This window comes from Aethalodelphis obliquidens, unplaced genomic scaffold (genome assembly GCF_003676395.1).
Source record: "Aethalodelphis obliquidens isolate GAN/ISIS:26980383/991018 unplaced genomic scaffold, ASM367639v1 scaffold84, whole genome shotgun sequence".
In the NCBI taxonomy this organism is placed as follows: Eukaryota; Metazoa; Chordata; class Mammalia; order Artiodactyla; family Delphinidae; genus Aethalodelphis; species Aethalodelphis obliquidens.
Window position 1 is genome coordinate 7516168 of NW_020838028.1, and position 24071 is coordinate 7540238.

At 34.0% G+C, this 24071-nt stretch overlaps 1 protein-coding gene across 10 annotated transcripts in view; it reads left to right on the top strand.

The window, feature by feature from the left end:
* The window catches only part of KIF21A (kinesin family member 21A), a 157072-nt gene that overhangs the window by 92574 nt on the left and 40427 nt on the right, over nt 1–24071 (top strand). For all 10 annotated transcript variants that reach the window (XM_027093531.1, XM_027093536.1, XM_027093530.1 and 7 more), the window contains exons 11-19: nt 4827–5030; nt 14462–14552; nt 16623–16740; nt 17116–17304; nt 17747–17946; nt 19061–19168; nt 22388–22456; nt 22552–22766; nt 22907–23060. In XM_027093531.1, the coding sequence (XP_026949332.1) occupies nt 4827–5030; nt 14462–14552; nt 16623–16740; nt 17116–17304; nt 17747–17946; nt 19061–19168; nt 22388–22456; nt 22552–22766; nt 22907–23060 (1348 nt within the window). The remainder of the gene's footprint in view (nt 1–4826; nt 5031–14461; nt 14553–16622; nt 16741–17115; nt 17305–17746; nt 17947–19060; nt 19169–22387; nt 22457–22551; nt 22767–22906; nt 23061–24071) is intronic.

The window sequence follows — 24071 nt, forward strand, 5'->3', positions numbered from 1 at the left end:
CTTACCTAACCTCATATAACAACAGGCATAATTGGTGTAGATGAAGTTACCTCCCTGTGCCTCTTCACCCACCATTTGGGAATGGTCAACATCAATAAGTCATCTCTAATTTTTAAAATCTCCCATTACTCCTGTTCCCTTATACTTCTTCAGCTATTCTATATGTGTGAGTCATTGCATCCCTACCAATTTGCCTGCCTCTGTGGTATATACAAAGGCTCATTCATCACCCACATTTCACACACATATTGCAAATACTCACAGTATGCCAAGCATCATGCCATGGACTGAACAAGTATGACATAAACAAAGAGTTCACAGTCTAGGTGGGTCAACTTACATAAATAGTCACATGTAGTAAATGGAATGACAGAAATCAGTAAATAGAACACCCATGCCAGGTGTGGGAATGTGGAGGGGACCACTGAGCACAGACTGGAAGAATTGGGGTCAGAAAGTAGATCAAGGACACTAATCATTTCTATAATATTTTCAGGTTCCATGGTTTGCCCTGATGGCTGAGCTGCTTTCTCTTTAAGTAGAACTACAGTCAGCTCCATTGGGAGCATCTAAATAGCTCAGATCTCACTTTTGTTATCCATTTGCAGAAAATAACCAAGTGAGAGATTATCTTTCACAGCTACCCTAACAATTCTCTGTCTTGTATTTGTGTTCTATTTCCCTCTCTCTTCCTCTGGTTATTCTAGAGATTCTTAAACAGAGATGAGTAGTGTTTCTACTGTTTCTGCCTCCGTAAGGCACACCAGGTCCCTTAAAAGCTTCAAAAAATAAAAACCAGTGAGAAAACATCTGATGTAGCAATAGATAAAGTTACTCAAATAACTATTACTTTTATTCTGTTTATATATTTCCAAACTTTACCTTTTTGATGGAGACCTTTGGGACCTTAGGTTGTAGTTCTGGTCAGCTGCCAAACTGGACTTGCAGTTTCCATCTTGTGTTGGCAGTGCTCTTTCCTGCCTACTGCCAAAAACTTGTCCTCTGACCAGTCTCCTGTGTTTCCTGACTCTGTAGACCCCATCTTTACCATTCCTTCAGACAAAACTAATATCTCTGTCTTTTAGTTCCTAAAGATTCTTTTCCTGCTCCTAGTCTGCTTCTTTTTATCTTTTTTTATTTTCTTGGCACTGGTCAATTGTTAAGGCTGATTCCATACTCTGGTTCTTGGGCTTGATTTCCTCTCTTCCATCATGTATTCTAAGACCATATCTAAGCTTGATCTCATTATTTGGTGAATGGCTTGACTAGTGTCATTATTTCCTAGAAAACTGACTGAATCATTTCCATTCCTTCTAGTAGCTAAAAGGAGCATCTAATATCTTTCTTCTTCAAGTTCTTGAGTTAAGACTATTCTTTAAGCCATCTAGAGAACAATGATGACTCTTAGGCCTTGAGTTCAGTCAGTGATCAAATCTTTCGTGGTATAGGTTAATAGCTTTTTGGCTCTTTTATTCAGTTTGTCCCATTCATAAAGTGTAGTCTTCTCAGATCTCGGGACTGTAATTTATAATATAAAAATAATTTACATATGAGATAAACATAAATGATCTTTGAATTTAAATTGAATTACCTGCATTGAAATTTTTAAGCTTCTGTTTATTAAGTATATGACCTTGGGCAAATTACCTAACTCTTTGATCTTTAGTGTTTATCTGTAAGAATGAGGTAATAACCTGCTAGTCTCAAAGAGTTATTATGGGGCTCAAATAAAAGAACAGGATGTAAAAATTATTAAATTGAAAAATACTGTAAAGGTCTAACATATTATTATTTAGGTCCAAGTTCTCACATTCTGTTTCATCTACAAAATTCTACTCCAATCCATATTTTAATCAATACTTTCTCTTAGGAAGACATTCATTCACAGCTACTTAAACTTAACGTAAATTATGTAAATGTATTGCTACATGGGAATGTTTATATTTTAAGTCTTATCATTTTAATTATAAAATAATACTAGTTACCTTTTAATAAATTTACACATCACATTATTTGTTGTGAAATGATAATAGTCATAATTAATCTTAGTTTTCTGGAGTTCAAAATTTTTGTAGAAATTTCTGAAAATATAGGAAAGTTTTTAAAAAGTTAAAATCACCCATATTCTCACCATTCCAAGAACTGATGTTAACATTTTGGTGTATCTCTTCAATAATTTTTCAATGCATACTTTAGCAAAATTTGTATCGGGGTGTATGTATTGCTTTGCTATCTATTCTTTGAAATGTGACAAGATATTAGGATCATTTTTTAATGTTATTAAATATTTTTCTAACATGGTTTTTGCATGGCTCCATGAGTACTGTCTCATGGGTTGTAATTGATTTATTTATCTAATCCCCTACTGTTAGATAATTATATTGTTTCCAACTTTTTGATAAGAATAGTTATTATTTGTTAAAAACATTATTAGGTGAGTTTTAAATTCATTGTATCATCATCCTCATAACCGTCCTAGGGAAGTATATATTTTCATCTCCATTTAATGAAGGATTTAGAGATTCTGTGAGTGAAAAAGCTGAGATGATATTCAGTAAGTGAAAAGGCTGAGATGCAAGCCTCAGTTTATTCCTTCCCAAGGAAGTCTGTGTACTTCCCCTCATGCCTCACTGCTTGGTCTCCTATTAAATGAAATGCAGACAGCAACAAGTGTGTGATTGGGTGAGTAGGAAGAGAAGGAGAGGCAAAGAGAGAGATGTTATCTCTACAGCCCATACAAAAAGCAGGATCTACTAATGTAGTGTGGGGTTGGTGGAGTTGGAGGTGAGCCCTAAAGGTTTCAGCCTTTATTAGCACCAGGACGGAAGAAGCATTAAAAATATGCCCCTACCAAATGCAGATTTTTAAAATCAGGTAATAATCAAACACAAATTGTCTGATTATTATATAAATGAGCCAATTAAAAACAGGTCATTAATTGATAGCTAATTTATATTTTCATTCATTTTTTAAAAGGGTCTTTTTAAAAAAAATAATTTATTTGTTATTTGTATTTTTGGCTGCGTTTGGTTTTCGTTGCTGCGCGCAGGATTTTCTCTAGTTGTGGCGAGCGAGGCTACTCTTCATTGCGGTACGCGGGCTGCTCATTGCAGTGGCTTCTCTTGCTGTGGAGCACGGGCTCTAGGCACGTGGGCTTCAGTAGTTGTGGCATGTAGCCTCAATAGTTGTGGTGTGCGGGCTCTAGAGCTCAGGCTCCGTAGTTGTGGCTCATGGGCTTAGTTGCTCCGCAGCATGTGGGATCTTCCCAGACCAGGGATCAAACCCGTGTCCCCTGCATTGGCAGGTAGATTCCTAACCACTGTGCCACCAGGGAAGTCCCCTTCATTCATTATTAACATTCATTATTATGTACCCAGGCTTTGTGCTAGATATTGAAAATATAGAAAAGTGTAAATTTTTACTGAGTTTTTATCATTAAGCTGCGTTTTTATACTTAGGTTGTCCTCTTATTAAAAAATGACAGCATTATATTCAGAATTTTCTTTAAAATAATTTTGAAATCATTTAACTTAAAAGTTTGTACACAGCTATTTAACCATTTTAAAACATTGTAACTGTTGCAACACCAAATATAAAGTAAAACAATTTCATTAAAGAATATGTAGGACACTTATTTGTAACATATTCACTGATTTGTGTATATTCTGTCTCTAGTTGATTTCAACAGTGTCATGAATAATTTTGGTAGGCAGTGTAAAAACACAGCTGACTGTGCCTTCTAGAGCTCAGTAGTTGCAAATAATCTAGCACCTTCCTCTGAAACATTTGAACATATGGCAAAAGTGCTTAGTAATGTAGTTTTGAGACAGAGATAGTGGGTAGTATTTTCTCCTTATAACCTTGTCTCAATCACCCTTGTGCCAAATTGACCTGGGAAATTTATTATACTGAAGTAGATAATTGTGTTCTTTTATGGTTTAGATCAAATGGTCTAAAGGAACTGGCCTAGAGGACTCTCTGAATCCCTTGTAGTCTCAAGAATCCAGGCTCTTTTAGGATCTTATCATTCAGTGTTATTACTGACAGCACATACATTATTTTCCTGTCATTATGAGGACCGCTTGAGCAAACAAAAGAATGTTTTTAATTATCAAACTCGGGTTTCCTTGGAGATTTCATCTTTTCCCATGCCATATTCAGGAGCCAGATATCTTTCAGCCAGTTAGAGGCAAGTTTGGCTAACTATTCCTTACAAAGATTTGGAAATGTTATTATAGCATGATGAATGAGGAACAGGAAGGAAGGGAACCATGCTGCTTGCACATTTTAAGTTTCAAAGATGAGTTTACAAAGCAAGGATAACTAGTGCCTATTGACCAGAATGCAAGTAATCTAATTATCACTGGCACTTTTGAGCACTAAGAGTGTTACTTCAAATTTACAGTTATTTGATCAGGAAATTTTAAAAATATCTTAAACACTAATGTTTGTGAACACATATGTTAAAAAAGCCATACCTTGTAGCAATGTTGAAATACATTTTGGGAAACTTTTTAGCTTGCAAAACAACTCATTTAAAATGTTCCCTGTTTATTCTTAGAGTTGTCAAGTTTGCAGAGATGGAAGGTAGAATGGTGGTTGCTAGGGAGGAGAGGGGAATGAGGAGTTAGTGTTTAATGGGTACAGAGTTTTAATTGGAGAAGATGAAAAAGTTCTGAAGGTAGATGGTGGCAATGGTTGCACAACAGTGTGGGTGTACTTTTTGCTGTAGAACTTAGAGATGGTTAGGGAGGTAAATTTTATGTTAAGTATTATTTACCACAATAATAAAATGTTTCCAACTTAAGTGTATTTTTATTCATTAGGGCAAAATTATTAGAAAGTGAAGCAGTGAATGAGAACCTTCGAAAAAACTTGACAAGAGCCACAGCAAGATCACCGTACTTCAGTGGATCATCAGCTTTCTCTCCTACTATAGTATCCTCAGACAAAGAGACCATTGAGATTATAGATCTAGCTAAGAAGGATTTAGAGAAGCTGAAAAGGAAAGAAAAGAAGAAGAAAAAAAGGTAGTGCTATAAAATCACTGCTATACTGCTAATTACTTTTCAGGCTATTTTAATTTGCAATTGCAATGAGTATACATAGTCTCATAAGTATATTAATAAATAAAATGTCATTTAACATAGGTGACAATTATAATTATATACTTTTAAAGATTTATCTCTACTTGTATGTAAAAAAATTAATTTATTTATAATAATATGGTAGTGAATTTTATTTAGACTATAAGGTAAAATTACTATTAGAAATTATTTTATTATCTTTTCAAATAGCTGCTTTTGCATTCCATTCATCTTTTCTGCAAAGCTTGTTCTACCATTACTCAATATTTTCATTTTTTTTCCATTTTCTAATACAATTAAATAGTCTCATTGATATATTCTGCTTCCTGTCTAGATTAGTTTAACTAAAGGCTAAACTAATTCATCAGACTGTCATTTAATATCATTTGGTCTCTTAAGTATTTTCTGCGGGCTCTAATTTGATTATGTGAAAGTTATTTATGTTATTTCAGGCTTTCTGACTCTTCCAACAATGAGTTACTCAGCTTTTCACCACTGTTCTAGGCTTCCTTTTCCTTGCATCCTGGTAATATCTCCCTCTGAAATCAACTGGATGCAAAGAAGAGGAGGAAAATTAAAATATGACCACTTGTAATCTATGAGTGGTTAAACCTCATAAATTGTTTACATGTTTACATATTGATTCTATGGTGCAGTCAAATTACTTACATAGAATATATTTTGAACGTGCCAGTCAAATTAATTTTAAGCATTTTTGGCTAGATATTCCAGAGGGGGAAAAGATATCTTATTTGTCAAATAGCTTGTTATGGAGGTGCACTTTTTAGAATTACTATTGACATTTAGTCTAGCTGCTGCTTTGCTCAGTTTATTTAGAAATTTATTTTGACAACCAAGCATTTCTTCTTTGAATAGTCAGTTGACCAAAGTTATTAGAGGTTTAAACTCTCCAAATTAATTCTGCTGTTTGTCCTTGAGTTAAAAAGGACTGATTAGAATAATTAAAACAAGGAGTTGCACATCTATGGTTAGGAGGCATTGCAATTGAAATTGCATTCTTAAGATACTAATGTCTTAAAAGATGTTGCTCATGGATGGCTGATTATGGCAGCATTAAGAAATATATAATGGTTAGTTCTTATGCAGGGCAATTAAAACTGTAACAGTGTTCACAGAATTATCAAAACTGGTTTGACCCAACATGCTGTGGAAATGAAAATGAGACTTCTGCACATGACTTAACATTTATTTGTAAAATTCAGTTGTGTAGTTGGTCAAAATGTGAAATGGTATGACTTGTTTTTAATGGTGTAGGTGGTTTGTGTTCATGAATAATAAGTAAGGATAAGCAAGGGTATATTTCTTAAGGTCATGAACTGATTCTGCTCTTTCCTTTTGAGGTAAATTTAGAGATGTTACCATAATCACCTGTTGGGTATGAATAATAAAAAACAGATAGGGATCCCAATAGAAACCTAGGCACTTTTGACGTTTTTATAGTGATCATAGGTACCCTAAATTTATACCTCTGATGCAGGTTATTTCTGTGACAATGCAGGGTTGTAAGGTTTTTGACTGATAAATAGTTCTATTTTACTCAGCTTGATAAAGCATTTCATTTATCACCAATAACTTTTAGCTGCATGTAATGTAAATTCCTTTCTTAAAAATATTGGTAAGCTCTCATTTTAGCCAAAGGGTTTGCTAAAGTTGAAACAAAAAATAATAAAGAGTTGTTGTTGAAACAAAACATAATAAAGTGTTTAGAATGACAGCAGCTTTACTGAAGTTAGTGATTAGTCTTCTACAGGAACTCTGGAGGGAGTAGCTTCTGTTTGGATATATTGATTCTGGTTAAGTTGTATTACATGCCTCATATTTACTTATTTTATTTATCAAAGAGAACATTGCAAAATTTGGTTCTACCTCAACCTTGCATATATAGTAAGTAAGTTCAATTTAAAATCGTTTGGAACTTGGAACTAATTTTTCTCTAGAAAGTGTTACAAGTACATAATGTCCAGGTTTCCCAACTCACTCACATGAAATGATATTTACTCATTCTATAGTGTGGTAAGAGCAATTCAAAAGGGAATAGGAAAAGGAAAATAGGGGAAAGAAACTTTGTTTCCCTTCCATGAATGTAGACCAACCTTTGGGGGAAAATATGAATTTCCGCCTTAGCCATTCTCTCTTATTCCTACCTACTGACCTTCTGTGTCCCCATGCTACCTTGATTCATTCCTCCCTTATGAGGTCAGTTCTCATGTAATTCTTCCCTAGCCCGAAGCACTCCCAGTTTCAAAATCATCTACTTTCTTCTCTCATCTCCTTAAATTCAAAGTTGGAAACAAAGCCATCTGACTAGAGAAAGGAACTCATTCCAGTGGAAATGACTTATAACTAATAAAATTCCTCTAGGGATATTTGTAATTTTGAAAGAGGAAGCATTAATCCAACTATCGAAAATTTGGGCAGTAACCTCATTAAGAAAAAAAATTAAATAGTGTAGGGAAGATTTTTGTTACCCCTTTTGGTTGACAGTTTCCAAAACCTATCTGGGGTTTGGCCTTTGGGTTCAGCTTTGCTCAGCTGTCCCAGTTCTCATAGCTACTTCTGTTTCTCCCACTGAATGCACAAATTCTTTAGAAGCTCCATGTCTTTTAATTTACTTTGTTTTTGTGCTGTTAGCCTTTGGTTGTAGTGACTTCAGGGCCTCTGACACTAAGTGTTGGTTGGTGGAGTGGCAACTGTATCATTTTTATGTCAGAAGCTACATTTGTGTTCAAGGAGGATGCCATAAGTCCTGTTTTACATGAAATTTTCACCCTCTTGTCAAAGTCTTTATCTAAACTACAACCAATTGCTAAGATGTGTGGTTTAAAGGTTGGCTCTTCTTCCTGTGCTTATTTTCTGTTGAGATGTAAAATAATCCATAAGTGTAGGTAGTAAGAAAATAATCGAATAGACTACATTGACTATTTTCTTTAGTTACACAAATGTTAGAATGGTTAGCAAGATTTGTCATCCCCCCCCCATTTAACTGTGGAAGAGGTATTATAAATGGAACTAAATGAAATAAAGACTGAACTCCTTTAAATTATGGAGAAGTATCAGATTATTAGTTTATATCTCTGCCCCTCTACTGTCATTTGGAACTATTGATTGTAGTGATTTTTTAAAGAGACAATTGGGAAGGCATCTAAAGTTTATCTACTTATTAGCTCACATTATCCATATGTTTTAATATAGCTCTCTAGTGTAAGGTAAAATTTCATGCTGAAAATAGAAAATTTGGGTTTTTTGCTAGGGAACCATATCCTTTGAGTCATTATAGCTCATTATCATCAGTATAAGCCTAGATTAGACTTTTTTTTTTTTTTTTTTACTTTTTTTGCTGTATATGGATAAAGAAAATTTACCATTCATACATTGATCCCCATATTTTTGAATATCTAGCTTTAAATGACTTGCATTATAAAAAATTCACTCATTCATCAGACTGCATTATATTTGTATTTAGTGGTGTCAGGTTGAAACTCTAGAAACACAGAGATTTCTTAGGCGATGGCTTTTCTTACCCTTTTCTAGACATTATACTGGACATTTTGATCTCTGGTGAATATCACTCTGCAGAATTTTTTTCTCAGAAAGATTGCTAGTCTCTTCTTGCAATAGCAGTATATAAGTTGATTGTGAAAAACAATCACAGGCCAGCAAATAAAAATCATGTTATAAAATTAAAATGAGAACTGCCTTGATGAAATAATTCATAACTAAGACTCAATCTCTTCATTTTAAAATACTGATGATTCTGAAAAAATATTTTTTTTTGGAATTCAGGCAGAAGTGTACTATATCAAGATTGCTATATGCTTAATCAGAGCCTAGCACATCTATCTTTTTGTCTACATGAGAGATACTGGTATTCAGTACATTCCACTGAGTAAAGATTCCCAATTCTGTGTATTGAATATTCTTTAAATGTCAAAGCTTTTAAATACATATTTATAGTTTTTCTCATACTTTGCTGGTTGAAAAATAATCTTACTAATGGAATGTACTACATTTCCCATTTTATTGCTACCTTTGCCTTAGATATATCTTTTTGGTAGTCTAGTAATTAGTACAGTGATATTAATTTTCAGTTAATAAAATTACAGTTTTCCACTGATATCATAACAGTCATATTCATTTGACCATAATACCATTTCATGTATAATTTTGAAATAGAATTTTTTTTAGATTTAGTGATGTTCACATGTAGTATATTGAAATAGAAAACAAGTTTAAAAATTAGTATCCTAGTATGTAGTATTAATGGTATTTTCATATTATGGTATAAAGGCATTACTTTTTGAAGTTCTTTTAATGATGCCATAAAAAGGTATTTTGTAAAGGTTTACAAGGAAGAGAGGATATCATTGGAAGTAGGTTTTTTTTTTGGAATCTGAGAAAATTGATCCATTTCAGGTTAAAAAAAGCAATGGCATCCAAATACTCTTACTGTTTATCAACTTTATAAATTGAGACTGTACATTTTACTGCTGAATAATTTCAACTGATAGTCTATATATACTCTTCTTAGATATAATGCTGCTTGTTTTTCTTACTTTTTATTCATACAAAATGTATTGCCTTTTTACTGTGTATTGTCCTTTGATGATATCTTTTAAAATTTATTTTAAAGTCTTCAAGCTCATGTATCATTTTTACCTTCTTATCACTTTCGCTTTTTACTGTCTGGTTTGTCCTTCATTGGCTTGGCCTTCCAATACTGTGCCTCGTGATTTTGAAGGCTACAGAAACTTGAGGAAAGCAATCGAGAAGAAAGAAGGTTGGAATATTTCCCAGGTTTTTTATTAAAATGTCATTTAAATACTTAGTTGCCATTCAAAAGGATATATGCTGTAGAATTATAGATTGTTTCAGACTAGATTAGCTTGGTGCTCCTAAAAATGATGATTTTATAAAATTAACAAAAACACTGAAAATATAAAAAAATACTTTTTAAGAATAAAAGCCAGTGGTTATATGAATTAAAATTCAAGAATTTCATGTGAATTTAGAATAGATTATCATAATTTTGATGGCTAAAAATGGCCCAAGAACCCCACCCTTTAACTTTCAGAATATCCCTTTTGGAAACTTGTGAACAGACAGGGAATTATTAATTCGGTGGGAATTCGCATTTTGTTGCAGCACATGCTAAGTCATGGGTGGGTTCATTCTCATCTCTTCCTTATTTTGTGTAATCTTTGTTAGGAAAACAACGTTAAAATGGCAACAAAGTAAAAGGAAACTGTGGCCTTACTACAGATAAGATTTATAAGGCATATTTAAGGAGGAATTAGAAAAACAAGTTTTGCTTTTAAAATGTACCTGAAGTCAGCATCAAAAACAGGATCTTCTTGGGCTTCCCTGGTGGCGCAGTGGTTGAGAGTCCGCCTGCCGATGCAGGGGACACGGGTTCGTGCCCCGGTCCGGGAAGATCCCACATGCCGCGGAGCGGCTGGGCCGGTGAGCCATGGCCGCTGAGCCTGCACATCCGGAGCCTGTGCTCCGCAACGGGGGAGGCCACAGTAGTGAGGCCCGCGTACCGCCAAAAAAACAAAAAACAAAAAAAAACCCCAGGATCTTCTCTTTTTTTTTCCATTTGAAATTTGAGCAAAATTTAGAAGCACTGCTTCTGAACTCCCAATATAATAAAAATTTGCATTTTACTCATTCAATATTATGATTATTTAACCAAGTATCAAGTAGTATTTTACTTCTTATTAGAACTTCTCTTTATAGATTTTTCTAAACGTCTCATGATTACAATATCAAAATAATTAAGAAAATAAACTGGTTTCAAAATAATATTAACTATTTTAGAAGCACCACTTTATAATTTTATTTCTTACTAAAAATAAGCCTTGGGGCTTCCCTGGTGGCGCAGTGGTTGGGAGTCCGCCTGCTGATGCAGGGGGCGCGGGTTCGTGCCCCGGTCCGGGAGGATCCCACGTGCCCCGGAGCGGCTGGGCCCGTGAGCCGTGGCCGCTGGGCCTGCGCGTCTTGAGCCTGTGCTCCGCTGCGGCAGAGGCCGCAGCGGTGAGAGGCCCGTGTACCGCAAAAATAACCAACCAACTAATCAAACAGAAAATAAGCCTTGAGAACTTTTACTGTGCAACAATTAAACTAATCTCTTACTTTAAATAGATGAAACCGTAAATTATATTTTCTTTAAGTTATTTAATAATTTACATTCCACAATTATACCCTACATATTACATAGTATTCTAAAGTTTCTATAATTTATTCTAGAATTATATTTTAATTATATAGTTAAATTAAAATATAATTCTATAATTAAAATATAATTCTATCTGTAGGTCATCTTAGGACTCACCTAATTAGTTTATATTTAGGACATTATGTTTATCATTGGAATTAAATTAGAGCATTAAAATGTGAAAAATTTTCTCTTTCGAAAGGTCAAAATAAAATGCATAGTTAAAGTAGTGTAATGGAAACATTTTCCCACCTTAAAATAGTTAAGTCCTTTAAATATACTTAATGAATAGCATTTGCCTCCAATTTTTATATGATGCCTAATAGATAACAAAAGCAGAATTGTTTGGTGTTCTAGGACAGGGCTTCTTAAATATGAATGTGCATATAGATAACCTGGGGTATTGATAAAATGAAGATTCTCACTCAGTAGGACTGACATGGAGCCTGAGATTCTACGTATCTGACAAGCTCCTGGGTGATGCTGATGCTTCTCTGTCTGTGAACTGAACTTTGAGGCAATATTCCAGAATACTGGCTTTGGAGTCATGACACCTGGTTTTAAGTCCCCTTGAGTTGATAAGCTTCACCAGGCCACAGTTTCTTTTTTGGTTGTCAACAAAAATGTTGACATTGCTTGTTAAATGTCAAAGGGTTTAAATTACTTGATTACTAGTGTTCCTTCCAGCTCCAAGATTCTGATTCTATGTAAAGTGCAAACTTACATATTTTTCATTGCTGCTTAGATAGTTATTTTAGATATGAAATTTCCCCACTTTATTGAAGAAAACTTGAATGTTTGCTGTACAATAATCATAAAGTATCAAATTGTGTACTTTAAAAGCTTAAGCCTTACATGATTTATAAAGGTAAATTAATATGAAGTTAACAACTGCTGATTTTTCTGCATCAGAATTGGCACAAACAGCTTATAATACATGAGTTAACTTCATATATAAGTGAAAATAACATTTGTTAAGCTGGATTCTGGTGACTTGGAGGGTGTAGGAGGGTGTGTTAGGTCAAGTATTTGAAACAAGGTGGTTGTATGGCTATAAACCTGAATAAAAGGGAATTTGTGTTGGAGCTTGAAGTAATGAAGGAACTGACAATAACAAAAATTGTATGCTGCAAGAGTTGCAGGTGAGGAAGGGAGACTGCATAGGGGAGGGGATGAGAAATGCTGATGGGAGATATCTTTCCTAACACATGCTCCTTTCCTAGTCTTAAGCCTTAGGCCTGTCTCAAGTATAGCACTACTTAAGTACATGGTGCTGGCCTTTAAATCAGATGATTGGATGAAGGGGGAGTTTCTTTCTAGATTTTCATCTTGAAATGTATGATGATGGAAAATGAACAGTCCTATTATGATACAAGTGATGTAAGATAGGCATTCAGTATATTCAACATTTTTCTCTAACAAGTGATTTAACAAACTCATGGAACCTTGTTATAGTTTACTTGATTCCTCTCCAGTTAAGAGGATTTTATTGATATTCCTACTGGTAGTTTCTTCTCACTCTAGAGATATGCTGTCTTCCATGCATCTTTATGCATCTTTCAATTTGTACTATTCTACTCCAACATAATTAGTGTGTGAGACACATAGGCAGAGGTTCCAAACAGAGGTGCTCATGCACAATCATAGAGATTAATATATTTAGCAAATACTTCATGCACATTTATTATGCACATCCCTTGGGTACTGGGCATGTAATGCTGAGCCAAACAGACATGATCCCTTCCCTCATGAGGCTTACAGTCTAGTGGGGAAGACAGAAATTACAGAAATAACTACCTAAATAAACATAAATTAAGAACTCTGAAAAGTGCTTACAAAGGAAAAGTATTTGTGTTCATCTTGTTCTGAGTTCAAAAATGTCTTTGAGAATTGGGACCTACAGTTAAACATTAGAGTTTAATAATAATACCAGCACCTAAATGAGATTAATTTTTTAGCCTAGAAGCTAAAAATAAGCCCATGTATTAGGGCAATTATTTAATGTAGCAGAATATCTGAAAGAAATGATAGCTGTTATAAAGTTATTCTGATAAAAATTTTAAGCTCTTTCTAGAAGAATTTTATTTGGATAATATTGCTTTATTCAAGTATTCTTAATGATTTAAAAAGTTAACTATAGCACAAGAAGAAAATTTTCATATGTAAATTCATTTAAAATTCACTTTCTTAATATTATTTAGGATAAAATGTAGGAGTCTAATGAACAGAAGTGTAACTTCTGTGCATAATTGATGGTGGTTGCTAAACCCTGAAGGGTCAGAGTGATTTAACTATGTAAAAACTTTGCTCACTATAGAGTCTTCTTTTTCTCATGGCCACTAGGGCTGAAGCAATTAGTTTAGCTATAACATTATGTGACATTAGTATATATCAATAGTTAGGGCTGCTTTACTGATACCTGAAGAGGAAGCTTTTATTTGTATGGTGAATCTTGTGGCAGATCCTGGAATTTCCTATTCAATCAGGGGTCAGGCAGAACTTCAGACAATTCTGATGTGCAGAGACCCATTTCTGTGAGAACATTATGAGAAATAGCCCTGTGCTACAGGTATGACCTAGGAGAAAAGAACCTGTACTATTCTATTACCAGGGGAGACCTGAACATTGTGATGGATGCAGCCGGTATAGACAAACTTACTGTGGGCAGATGTATTCTGATCTTTAAATTTATTCTTAAATGTATTAGGACATTAATAAAAAATGCAGTTTCTATGTCTTTGTATTAAGATGAGAAAAATTTATGTATTTAGATGAGAAAACAAAAATATTTTTTATTTCCATTAAATTTAATTTGCCTACATTCTAGTTGATTGAATGCTATGGTGACTAGTTCTTAGCTGTCTCATCAGGTGTCATGCTCCAGGGTATAATCTATTCCTCAGTGTTTCTAGAAAATAAGATTTTCTCCATTGATATAAATCACTGTACTATGAGTTGAATGGCAGTTTCAATTTTCCTCTGAAGCATCAGACATGATAACTTTGCTGAGTTAAATGATGAACTCTTCTAGTTTGTTTTCAAAAATAATTGATGGTTTTTAAAAATCTGGGAGAAAAAAGTGAACAATTTTCCTCTCTACTTTAGCATCATACACTTTTGCTTCTTTCTTTTTTTTTAGTGTGGCTGGTAAAGAGGATAATACGGACACTGACCAAGAGAAGAAAGAAGAAAAGGGTATTTCAGAAAGAGAAAGCAATGAATTAGAAGTTGTAAGTATGAGAGAATAAACTTGTAATTTTGAGTCCCTGGATTAGGTTGTTCTTGGTTGCTGATAACTGTACTAACTTATATGTAGAAAAGAGAATCGGTTATCATACATCCATTTTAAATTGTGTCCTTGAGGACTTCTTTTCTTCAGAAATGTGAGCTATTAAATATTAGCAACTCACAGTCTTGTGCACTGTGAAAGCATTGTGTATGGGGTGATAGAATACTAAGAGAGATGAAGTACTCTTTGATTTAAGACAGAATTATTGTAAAATAACCTTAAAATTGTGGATTGATATTTTTAACTTATGAAAAGTGAAATTTTTGTGCTCTTGTACTTTATACTCACAGTCTCTTTTTTTTTTTGTATTTATTCATTGAGACTATATTGTGCATATTAAATATAAAGCACCATAATAGAAGCTGGGGCAAAATTAAGTCATATGGCTAGGCACACTTCATAATATTAAGGGAGGAAGAAAAATTCTAACTCTGATTCTGGTTCTTTGTTTGTTTTTTATTATTTATTTTTTAAATGAGTATAGTTGCTTTACAATGTTGTGTTAGTTTCTGCTGTACAGCAAAGTGAATCAGTTATATGTATACATATACATCCACTCTTTTTTAGATTTCCTTTCCATTTAGGTCAACATAGATCATTGAGTAGAGTTCCCTGTGCTATACAGTAGGTTCTCATTAGTTATCTATTTTATACGTAAGTGTATATATGTTAATCCCAATCTCCCAATTCGTCCCACCTCTCCCCTTTCCTCCATGGTAACCATAAGTTTGTTCTCTACATCTGTGACTATTTCTGCTTTGCAAATAAGTTCATCTGCACCATTTTTCTAGATTCCACATATAAGCGATATTATACGATATTTGTTTTTCTCCTTCTGACTTACTTCACTCTATGGTTGTTTCCATGTCCTGGCTATTGTAAATAGCACTGAAATGGACATTGGGGTGCATGCATCCTTTCAAATTTTGGTCTTCTACGGAAAGATGCCTAGGAGTGGGATTGCTGGGTCATGTGGTAGCTTTAGTTTTAGTTTTTTAAGGAACCTCCATACTGTTCTCCATAGTGGCTGTATCAATTTATATTCCCACCAACAGTGTAGGAGGGTTCCCTTTTCTCCACACCCTCTCCAGCATTTATTGTTTGTAGATTTTTTGATGATGGCCATTCTGACCAGTGTGAGGTGACTTGCTTTTCTCTAATAATTAGTGATGTTGAGCATCTTTTCATGTGTTTGTTTGCCATCTGTATGTCTTCTTTGGTGAAATGTCTGTTTAGGTCTTCCACCCATTTTTTGATTGGATTGTTTGTATTTTTGATATTTAGCTGCATGAGCTGTTTGTATATTTTGGAGATTAATCCCTTGTCAGTTGCTTCATTTGCAAATATTTTCTCCCATCCTGAGGGTTATCTTTTTGTTTTGTTTATGGTTTCCTTTGCCGTGCAAAAGCTTTTAAGTTTGTTTATATTTGTTTTTATTTTCATTACCCTAGGTGGTAGATCAAAAGCAAGCTTGCTGTGATTTATGTCAAAGAGTGTTCTGCCTATATTTTTGCTTAAGAGTTTTATAGTACCTGGCGTTACATTTAGGTCTTTAATCTATTTTGAGTTTATTTTTGTGTGTGATGTTAGGGAGTGTTCTAATTTCATTCTTTTACATGTAGCTGTCCAGTTTTCCCAGCACCACTTATTGAAGAGATTGTCTTTTCTCATCATATATTCTTGCCTCCTTTGTCATAGATTAGGTGGCCATAGGTGCATGGGTTTATTTCTGGACTTTCTCTCCTGTTCCACTGATCTATATTTTTGTTTTTGTGCCAGTACCATACTGTTTTGATGACTGTAGCTTTGCAGTGTAGTCTGAAGTTCAGGAGCCTGTTTTCTCCAGCTCCGTTCTTCTTTCTCAAGATTGCTTTTGCTATTTGGGATCTTTTGTGTTTCCACACAAAATGTAAAAATTTTTGTTCTAATTCTGTCACACAGTCTCCCTTAATGAGGTAATCAGTTTGCCTTGCCAATATTGTGCTATTAATGGACACAAATCACATTTTAGGAAGAAAGTCAAGAAGTGAGTGATCATGAAGATGAGGAAGAGGAAGAGGAGGAGGAAGAAGATGACATTGAAGGGGGTGAAAGCTCTGATGAATCAGATTCTGAGTCAGATGAAAAAGGTACTTGTCCTTTGGTACAAGGACAAAAATTTATTTTGGGCACTTGTTTAAAACATGGCAGAAAACTCTTAACCTTCTCCAGTTCATCCTTGATGAAAGCACCTTTTATAATTGCTGGCCTATATATGCCCTCCAAGGCTCATGTTCTTCTCTTATTGGATTTTGTCATTGTGTAACTTCCATTCTTATTTGCTACAAATGGTATCTCTTGTCCTTGACCAAAGTGAACACTCTATCTTTTTGCCCTTTTTTAATTTTTGGTATATTCAGGATATTTTCCTTACAGCTGCCAAGTGAATACTTGGTTACGGATGATGGTTTTCACGCTCTTATTATGGCCTATCCCAGAATTTTTATTTTCCTCTTTTATAATAGCCAATTATCAGGCAGACTTAGCAAACATTACTTGTGAAATTGCAATCAAGCAAAAGCTGATTGATGAACTAGAAAACAGCCAGAAAAGACTGCAGACACTGAAAAAGCAGTATGAAGAGAAGCTAATGATGCTGCAACATAAAATTCGGGACACTCAGCTTGAAAGAGACCAGGTGCTTCAAAACTTAGGTAAGAATTATATTTAATTCAAATTAAAGTTCAAACTAAATTGTCAAAATAGATTTTTATCCTGTCTTCCTTTACAAGAAAAAAATAATATTAAAAGTCACATTAAATGTTAATTTGTCCCATTATATTAAATATTACTGTTTATTTTGTTTTTTCATGCTGGTACCTGTCTAGGCTATTTAGTAATTTTTTTCCCAAAGTTGTGGCTAATTGTTTTAATGCCTTGATTTATGCTGGGTACTTTTTTTAAATTAAAATGATAAAAACTTCAATAATTGTTAAATAAGAGTAGATATTAAAAGGCAGAGTGATTGAAAGGCATCCTGGCCTCCTGAGGTTTGTATTTAGGAGGTAGTTCTTGTCTAAGGTCATGAGTTGTAAATCTGTGAAATAAAAATCTGTGTCTCACACAAACAAATACAAATATTTTTTGGTCATTTAGGCTCAGTGGAATCTTACTCAGAAGAAAAAGCAAAAAAAGTTAGGTCTGAATATGAAAAGAAACTGCAAGCCATGAATAAAGAACTGCAGAGACTTCAGACAGCTCAAAAAGAGCATGCAAGGTTGCTTAAAAATCAGTCCCAATATGAAAAGCAATTGAAGAAATTACAGCAGGATGTGATGGAAATGAAAAAAACAAAGGTATTGATTATATTTTCCATTAACGGTAGATGCTGGTGATGCTTGTGTCTTTTGGGACCAAAAAAAAATTATTGTGGTTCTTCCTGTATTCAATAAAAGGTAACCAATCTTAGAAATGATGCACTTCCTTTTGGCAGTTAAAAGTTGTTTTCCTATAGTCATCCATAGTCAAAGTCTTTCTTTGGAGTAGCTGAAAATCATGTGGTCAGCAGGGCTTCTCTGACTTTAAAAACAAAACAAAACAAAACTCTTATACAAACTTAATAAAAGTATAAAATATTTCAAACATGCAAGAAAGCACAGATAATAACATAATGAACAATATATCCACTGTCTAGTTTACGGTATTAAACATTGCCGATATGCACAAAGCTTCCTATATATCTCTTCCTGATCATATTCTCTTTTCCCTGAGAGGTAACAACTATCTTGAATTTGGTGGTTATCATTCCCATGCATAGAAAAGTACAAGTTTTTTTCCCTTGACCAGAGAGAGTATGTGAATTCTAATCTGTTACTGTTTTTGTGGTGGAACGGATTATTCTTAACTTTTGGCATGAAAATCAATGTTGTTTCCTTAAAATAGGAAATGTGGAAATGATTTAAGAAGTAGATTATTATGTTGTGTAGTTGCTGATGACAGCAAAAATAGCTAAAATAGCTAGGTGCTTACTATGTGCCAGGCACTGTTATAAGCATAGTGCAGGTATTAACTTATTGAATTCTCAGAGGAATCCAATCCCATAGAGCTATTACCTCCATTTTATAGATGAGAAAACCAGTCTAGAGTTGTTAAGTAACTTGTTCAAGGTCACACAGCTACTGATAATAAGTTAGATACCAAAAAATCATTCAAGTTGTAGAACAGCTGGACATTGAATATAAAAAGCATAGAACACTAAGCAGTTTGATAGAAGTATGTTAGAAATGTATTAGAAATATAAATATATTAATCTTACAAAAATAAGAATTGACCATTTAATGTGTAGCAAAACTCCACATTTTTTTCTTGTTAAATATTCAGAATCCTAAGAACATTTTTCCATACATGTGATTTATTTAATGAATATTGCGATAGGGTAATCACAATAGATGTATTTACCTAATATTTTAGGTTCGCTTAATGAAACAAATGAAAGAAGAACAAGAAAAAGCCAGATTGACAGAGTCTAGAAGAAACAGAGAGATTGCTCAATTGAAAAAGGATCAACGTAAAAGAGATGTGAGTGGACTTTAACTCTCAGTTATGTAAGAATATTGTATATCAACAAGATTGTTCAATAAATGAAAGAAATATTTTGATAACTTTATTAAATACAGGTTAAGGACAGTAAATAAGCATTTTATAATTTGGCATTTATTATAGTATGTGGATTATAGTAATTCCATATAAAAGTTTATGAAAAACACTATAATATTATTATAAATTTTATTGGAGGCGTATTTCCTAGATGATCAGATGGAAGAAAATGGCAAATGATGACTGGTTATTTCTAGGGAGACCAAGGAAGTAGTTGCAGTATTATATAAGATAGTAATTTTAAGATGGTTCCAAAGGCAGCTTCCACTAGAGATTTTTATAAATGTTCCTGGAATAATAACCAGGCTTCACTAGAAGAGGCTTTACTAAGGGCTATAAAAATTTTCATATTCTTTGACCCAAGAATTCTGCTTCCATGAACTCAGACTAAGTAAATAATTTAAACTAAGACAAATTACTTTACAGTGTGTTAAAATCTTCACTTTAGGGTTATTTGTAGTAATGAAAACTGTAAAATCAACTAAGATGTGTGTCAGTAAGGGTAACAGTTAAATAAATTATGGTTCATCCCATTTAAAAGGTGGTTATTCATCCATTAAAAATTAGGATTTGGAAACTGCATAATAAAATGAAAAATGACTATGACTTCACATTAAGTGTAAAGTAACATTTTATATATGCGTGCTTGTTTACAATGAGGGAAAAATTTGAAGGATACATATCAATATGCTAAATGTGGTTGTATTAGGGTTATAGATTATAGTTGTTTGGATTTTTTTCTTTCCAAAGTTTTGGCAATATAGTTATTTCTTATGACATTTTTTTCTTAAAAAAAGAAGCCATCACCTTCCTTTCCACAATATCAGTTAGGTTTCAGCCCTTGTTCTTTTTTTCTCACCAACTTTTTCTAAATTCTCCCTGAAGAAAACATAAACATACAGGGTATTTTAGAAAATAGAAATCTACTTTGGGGGGTAAAGAGGAAATTAAGGGGATAGAGAAGAGTGAGCAATGAGATAGAAAAGTAGATATTTTAGCCAGATGACTCCCATATTTATGACTGTATTTATTTATTTTCCCAGGATATTAATGTATTTTAATAATCAGTCTATTTTATCACTTTCAATTCCTGGGCATTTTAGATCTTGTTTATACCAATACATTCCTACTGAAATCGAGTAGAAGCACATTTTAACATATTGTCTAGTCTTTTTTTCTGCTTTTTTAAAAAAACTGAGAAAATTTATATGCCATAAAGTTCACTGTTTTAAACTATACAATTCATGATTTTAGTATATTCACAAATTTGTGCAACAGTCACCACTCTAATTCCAGAACATTTTCATCACTCCAAAAAGAAACCCCATACCCATTAGCAATCACTGTCCATTCCTTCCTGGCTCCTAATCTACTTTCTGTCTATGGATTTGCTTATTCTAGACATTTTATATAAATGGAATCATACAATACGTAGCCTTTTGTGTCTGGCTTCTTTCATTTTAGCATGTTTTCAAGGTTCATCCATGTTATAGCATGTATCAGTAGTTCATTCCTTTTTTTTTTTTTTTTTGCGGTACGCGGGCCTCTCACTGTTGTGGCCTCTCCCGTTGCGGAGCGCAGGCTCAGCGGCCATAGCTCACGGGCCCAGCCGCTCCGCAGCATGTGGGATTTTCCCAGACCGGGGCACAAACCTGCGTCCCCTGCATCGGCAGGTGGACTCTCAACCACTGCGCCACCAGGGAAGCCCAGTAGTTCATTCCTTTTTATGGCTATATGTATAGAGCACATTTTCCTAATCCATTCCTTGATTGGCTGGCATTTAGGTTGTTTTGACTTTTGGCCTATTTATTTTGTTTTTAATGAAAACTTTTGGGTAACAGGAATAATTTCCTTACAATGTATGCTACCTATTTCTTTATTACTAATTAATATGATGTATAGAGAGATCAATATTGAACAGTTAACTCCTGGGACTGAACTTTTGAATCTTATCCACAACATATGGTGTCTCTATTCTATTATAAAGATCTGAGGCTGGCTAATCACATACAAAGCTACCATTTCAGATGTTCTCCTACCTTTAATTTGTTGCTTTGTGTGCATATTCAACTCCTGTCTATATTGTTTCTTGTAATATTCAACTTTGAATGCTTAGAGAACCAAATATGTACATCATACAAAAAAAATGAATGAGCTTGAGATTTTATTTTTAATATGAAGAAATTAAATGTAGTGAGAAGCTTAAAACTATATTTAATTTTAGTTTTTGATAGTTCATTCATTTAAAAAAAGATTTATTAACTTTGCTTCTATGTCTATTATTGTGTAGGCAATTAAGATATGTCAGTGATAAGATAGATGCTTTTTCTCAAAGAATTCCCATCTGATAACATAAGAATGTGTATAAACTTGAGATGTATCATCTCTTTGAATTTGGGATACAGAACATGGAGAGTTATTTGTTATATCACAGAATTAAAGTCCTAGAAGAGACATTTGTGATCAAGGCTATCTGTGATCAAGCCTATTGTGATCAAGATTATTTCCTAAATTATATCCCTAGAAAGTGGCTTAAAATAATTAATAATAATTGTCTTTATCATATAGACTACCTAAAAAACAAATTGGTAGCCAGGTTGTTTTATTGTCCAACAATAAAACATTTATTTCCAATGTTATTTGGAAATAACATTTCCAAAATTACTATAAAGTGCTAATACAATTAATATACATTCTCCCTATGTTTAAAATAGTTTATAGCTACTGTATATATTGTAAGATGCCTCTGTTGAAAATATTCTAAGCTGTGTTTCTCCCTAATCACGCCTTAGCCAGCAACCAAAACAAAATGTCCTGCAAAAATGAAATGAGACAATATTTGTAAAGCGTTTAGAAAAGTATTTGTATATAGTAAGCCCTATATTAGTGTTTGTTAAATAAAAGTATGTGTCACAGAGATAAGTTTTTATTTTCAGAGAGAAATGGCTATATAAGTATGCCTTTGTGTTTACTGAAATAAAATATCTATATCTGTAGTAATGGATGCAAGCTGAGTGTTAGCTCAGATACTGCTAAGAACCCTTACAGTTCCCAGTGGAATGGGGAAACATGTTAATGCAGGAGTAGGAAGTATTATATCTTTCAGTTTCCTATTTTAACTTATTCAATATTATTTTATAGCATCAACTTAGACTTCTAGAAGCCCAAAAAAGAAACCAAGAAGTGGTTCTTCGTCGCAAAACAGAAGAGGCAAGTTGACCATTTGGAGGAAACATTCTGGCTTTGAGATAAATGATGTATTTCTATAGACTAAGAGCATGAGTCAATCTCTATTGCTATTTCAGGTTACAGCTCTTCGTCGGCAAGTAAGGCCCATGTCAGATAAAGTGGCTGGGAAAGTCACTCGGAAGCTGAGCTCAACTGATACCCCTGTTCAGGACACAGGTTCCAGTGCAACTACCATAGAAACAGATGCATCAAGGGCTGGAGCCCAGCAGAAAATGAGAATTCCTGTGGCAAGAGTCCAGGCCTTACCAACACCCACGACAAATGGAACCAGGTCAACATGATTCTTCTGTTCCTCCTGACATAATCTTTGCATTACTGAATGTTGGACTTAAATGAAAAACAGCTCATTATTTGGCAGTACATAATCAAATAAGCACATAAGTAACTATGTTTGTTTTTTTATGATTCTAGAAAAAAATATCAGAGGAAAGGATTGACAGGCCGAGTGTTTACTTCTAAGACAGCTCGCATGAAGTGGCAGCTTCTTGAACGCAGGGTCACAGACATCATCATGCAGAAAATGACTATTTCCAATATGGAGGCTGATATGAATAGGCTCCTAAAGGTGTGGAAAATAGAAAGTAGATATGCTCTCCCTTAGCTGTTAATTTTAGTTTTCTAAATTTGTTCCCTGGGTAAATTGAATGCTTGCCAAGTTTTTTTGTGTGTGTGGGGGGGTGGGTGGTTGCATTGTATATGAATAGATGAATACCATTTCTTTCTTTTTTTTAATTTATTTTTTTATAGAGCAGATTCTTACTAGTCATCAGTTTTATACATATCAGTGTATACATGTCAATTACAATCGCCCAATTCATCACACCACCATCCCCAACCACCCTGTGGCTTTCCCCTGTTGGTGTCCATGTGTTTGCTCTCTACATCTGTGTCTCAACTTCTGCCCTGCAAACTGGTTCATCTGTACCATTTTTCTAGGTTCCACATACATGCGTTAATATACGATATTTGTTTTTCTCTTTCTGACTTACTTCACTCTGTATGACAGTCTCTAGATCCATCCACGTCTCAACAAATGACCCAATTTCACTCCTTTTTATGGCTGAGTAATATTCCATTGTATATATGTACCACATCTTCTTTATCCATTCATCTGTTGATGGGCATGTAGGTTGCTTCCATGACCTGGCTATTGTAAATAGTGCTGCAATGAACATTGGGGTGCATGTGTCTTTTTGAATTAAGGTTTTCTGTGGGTATATGCCCAGTAGTGGGATTGCTGGATCATATGGTAATTCTATTTTTGGTTTTTTAAGGAACCTCCATACTGTTCTCCATAGTGGCTGTATCAATTTACATTCACACCAACAGTGCAAGAGGATTCCCTTTTCTCCACACCCTCTCCAGCGTTGGTTGTTTGTAGATTTTCTGATGATGCCCATTCTAACTGGTGTGAGGTGATACCTCATTGTACTTTTGATTTGCATTTCTCTAATAATTAGTGATGTTGAGCAGCTTTTCATGTGCTTCTTGGCCATCTGTATGTCTTCTTTGGAGAAATGTTTATTTAGGTCTTCTGCCCATTTTTGGATTGGGTTGTTTGTTTCTTTAATATTGA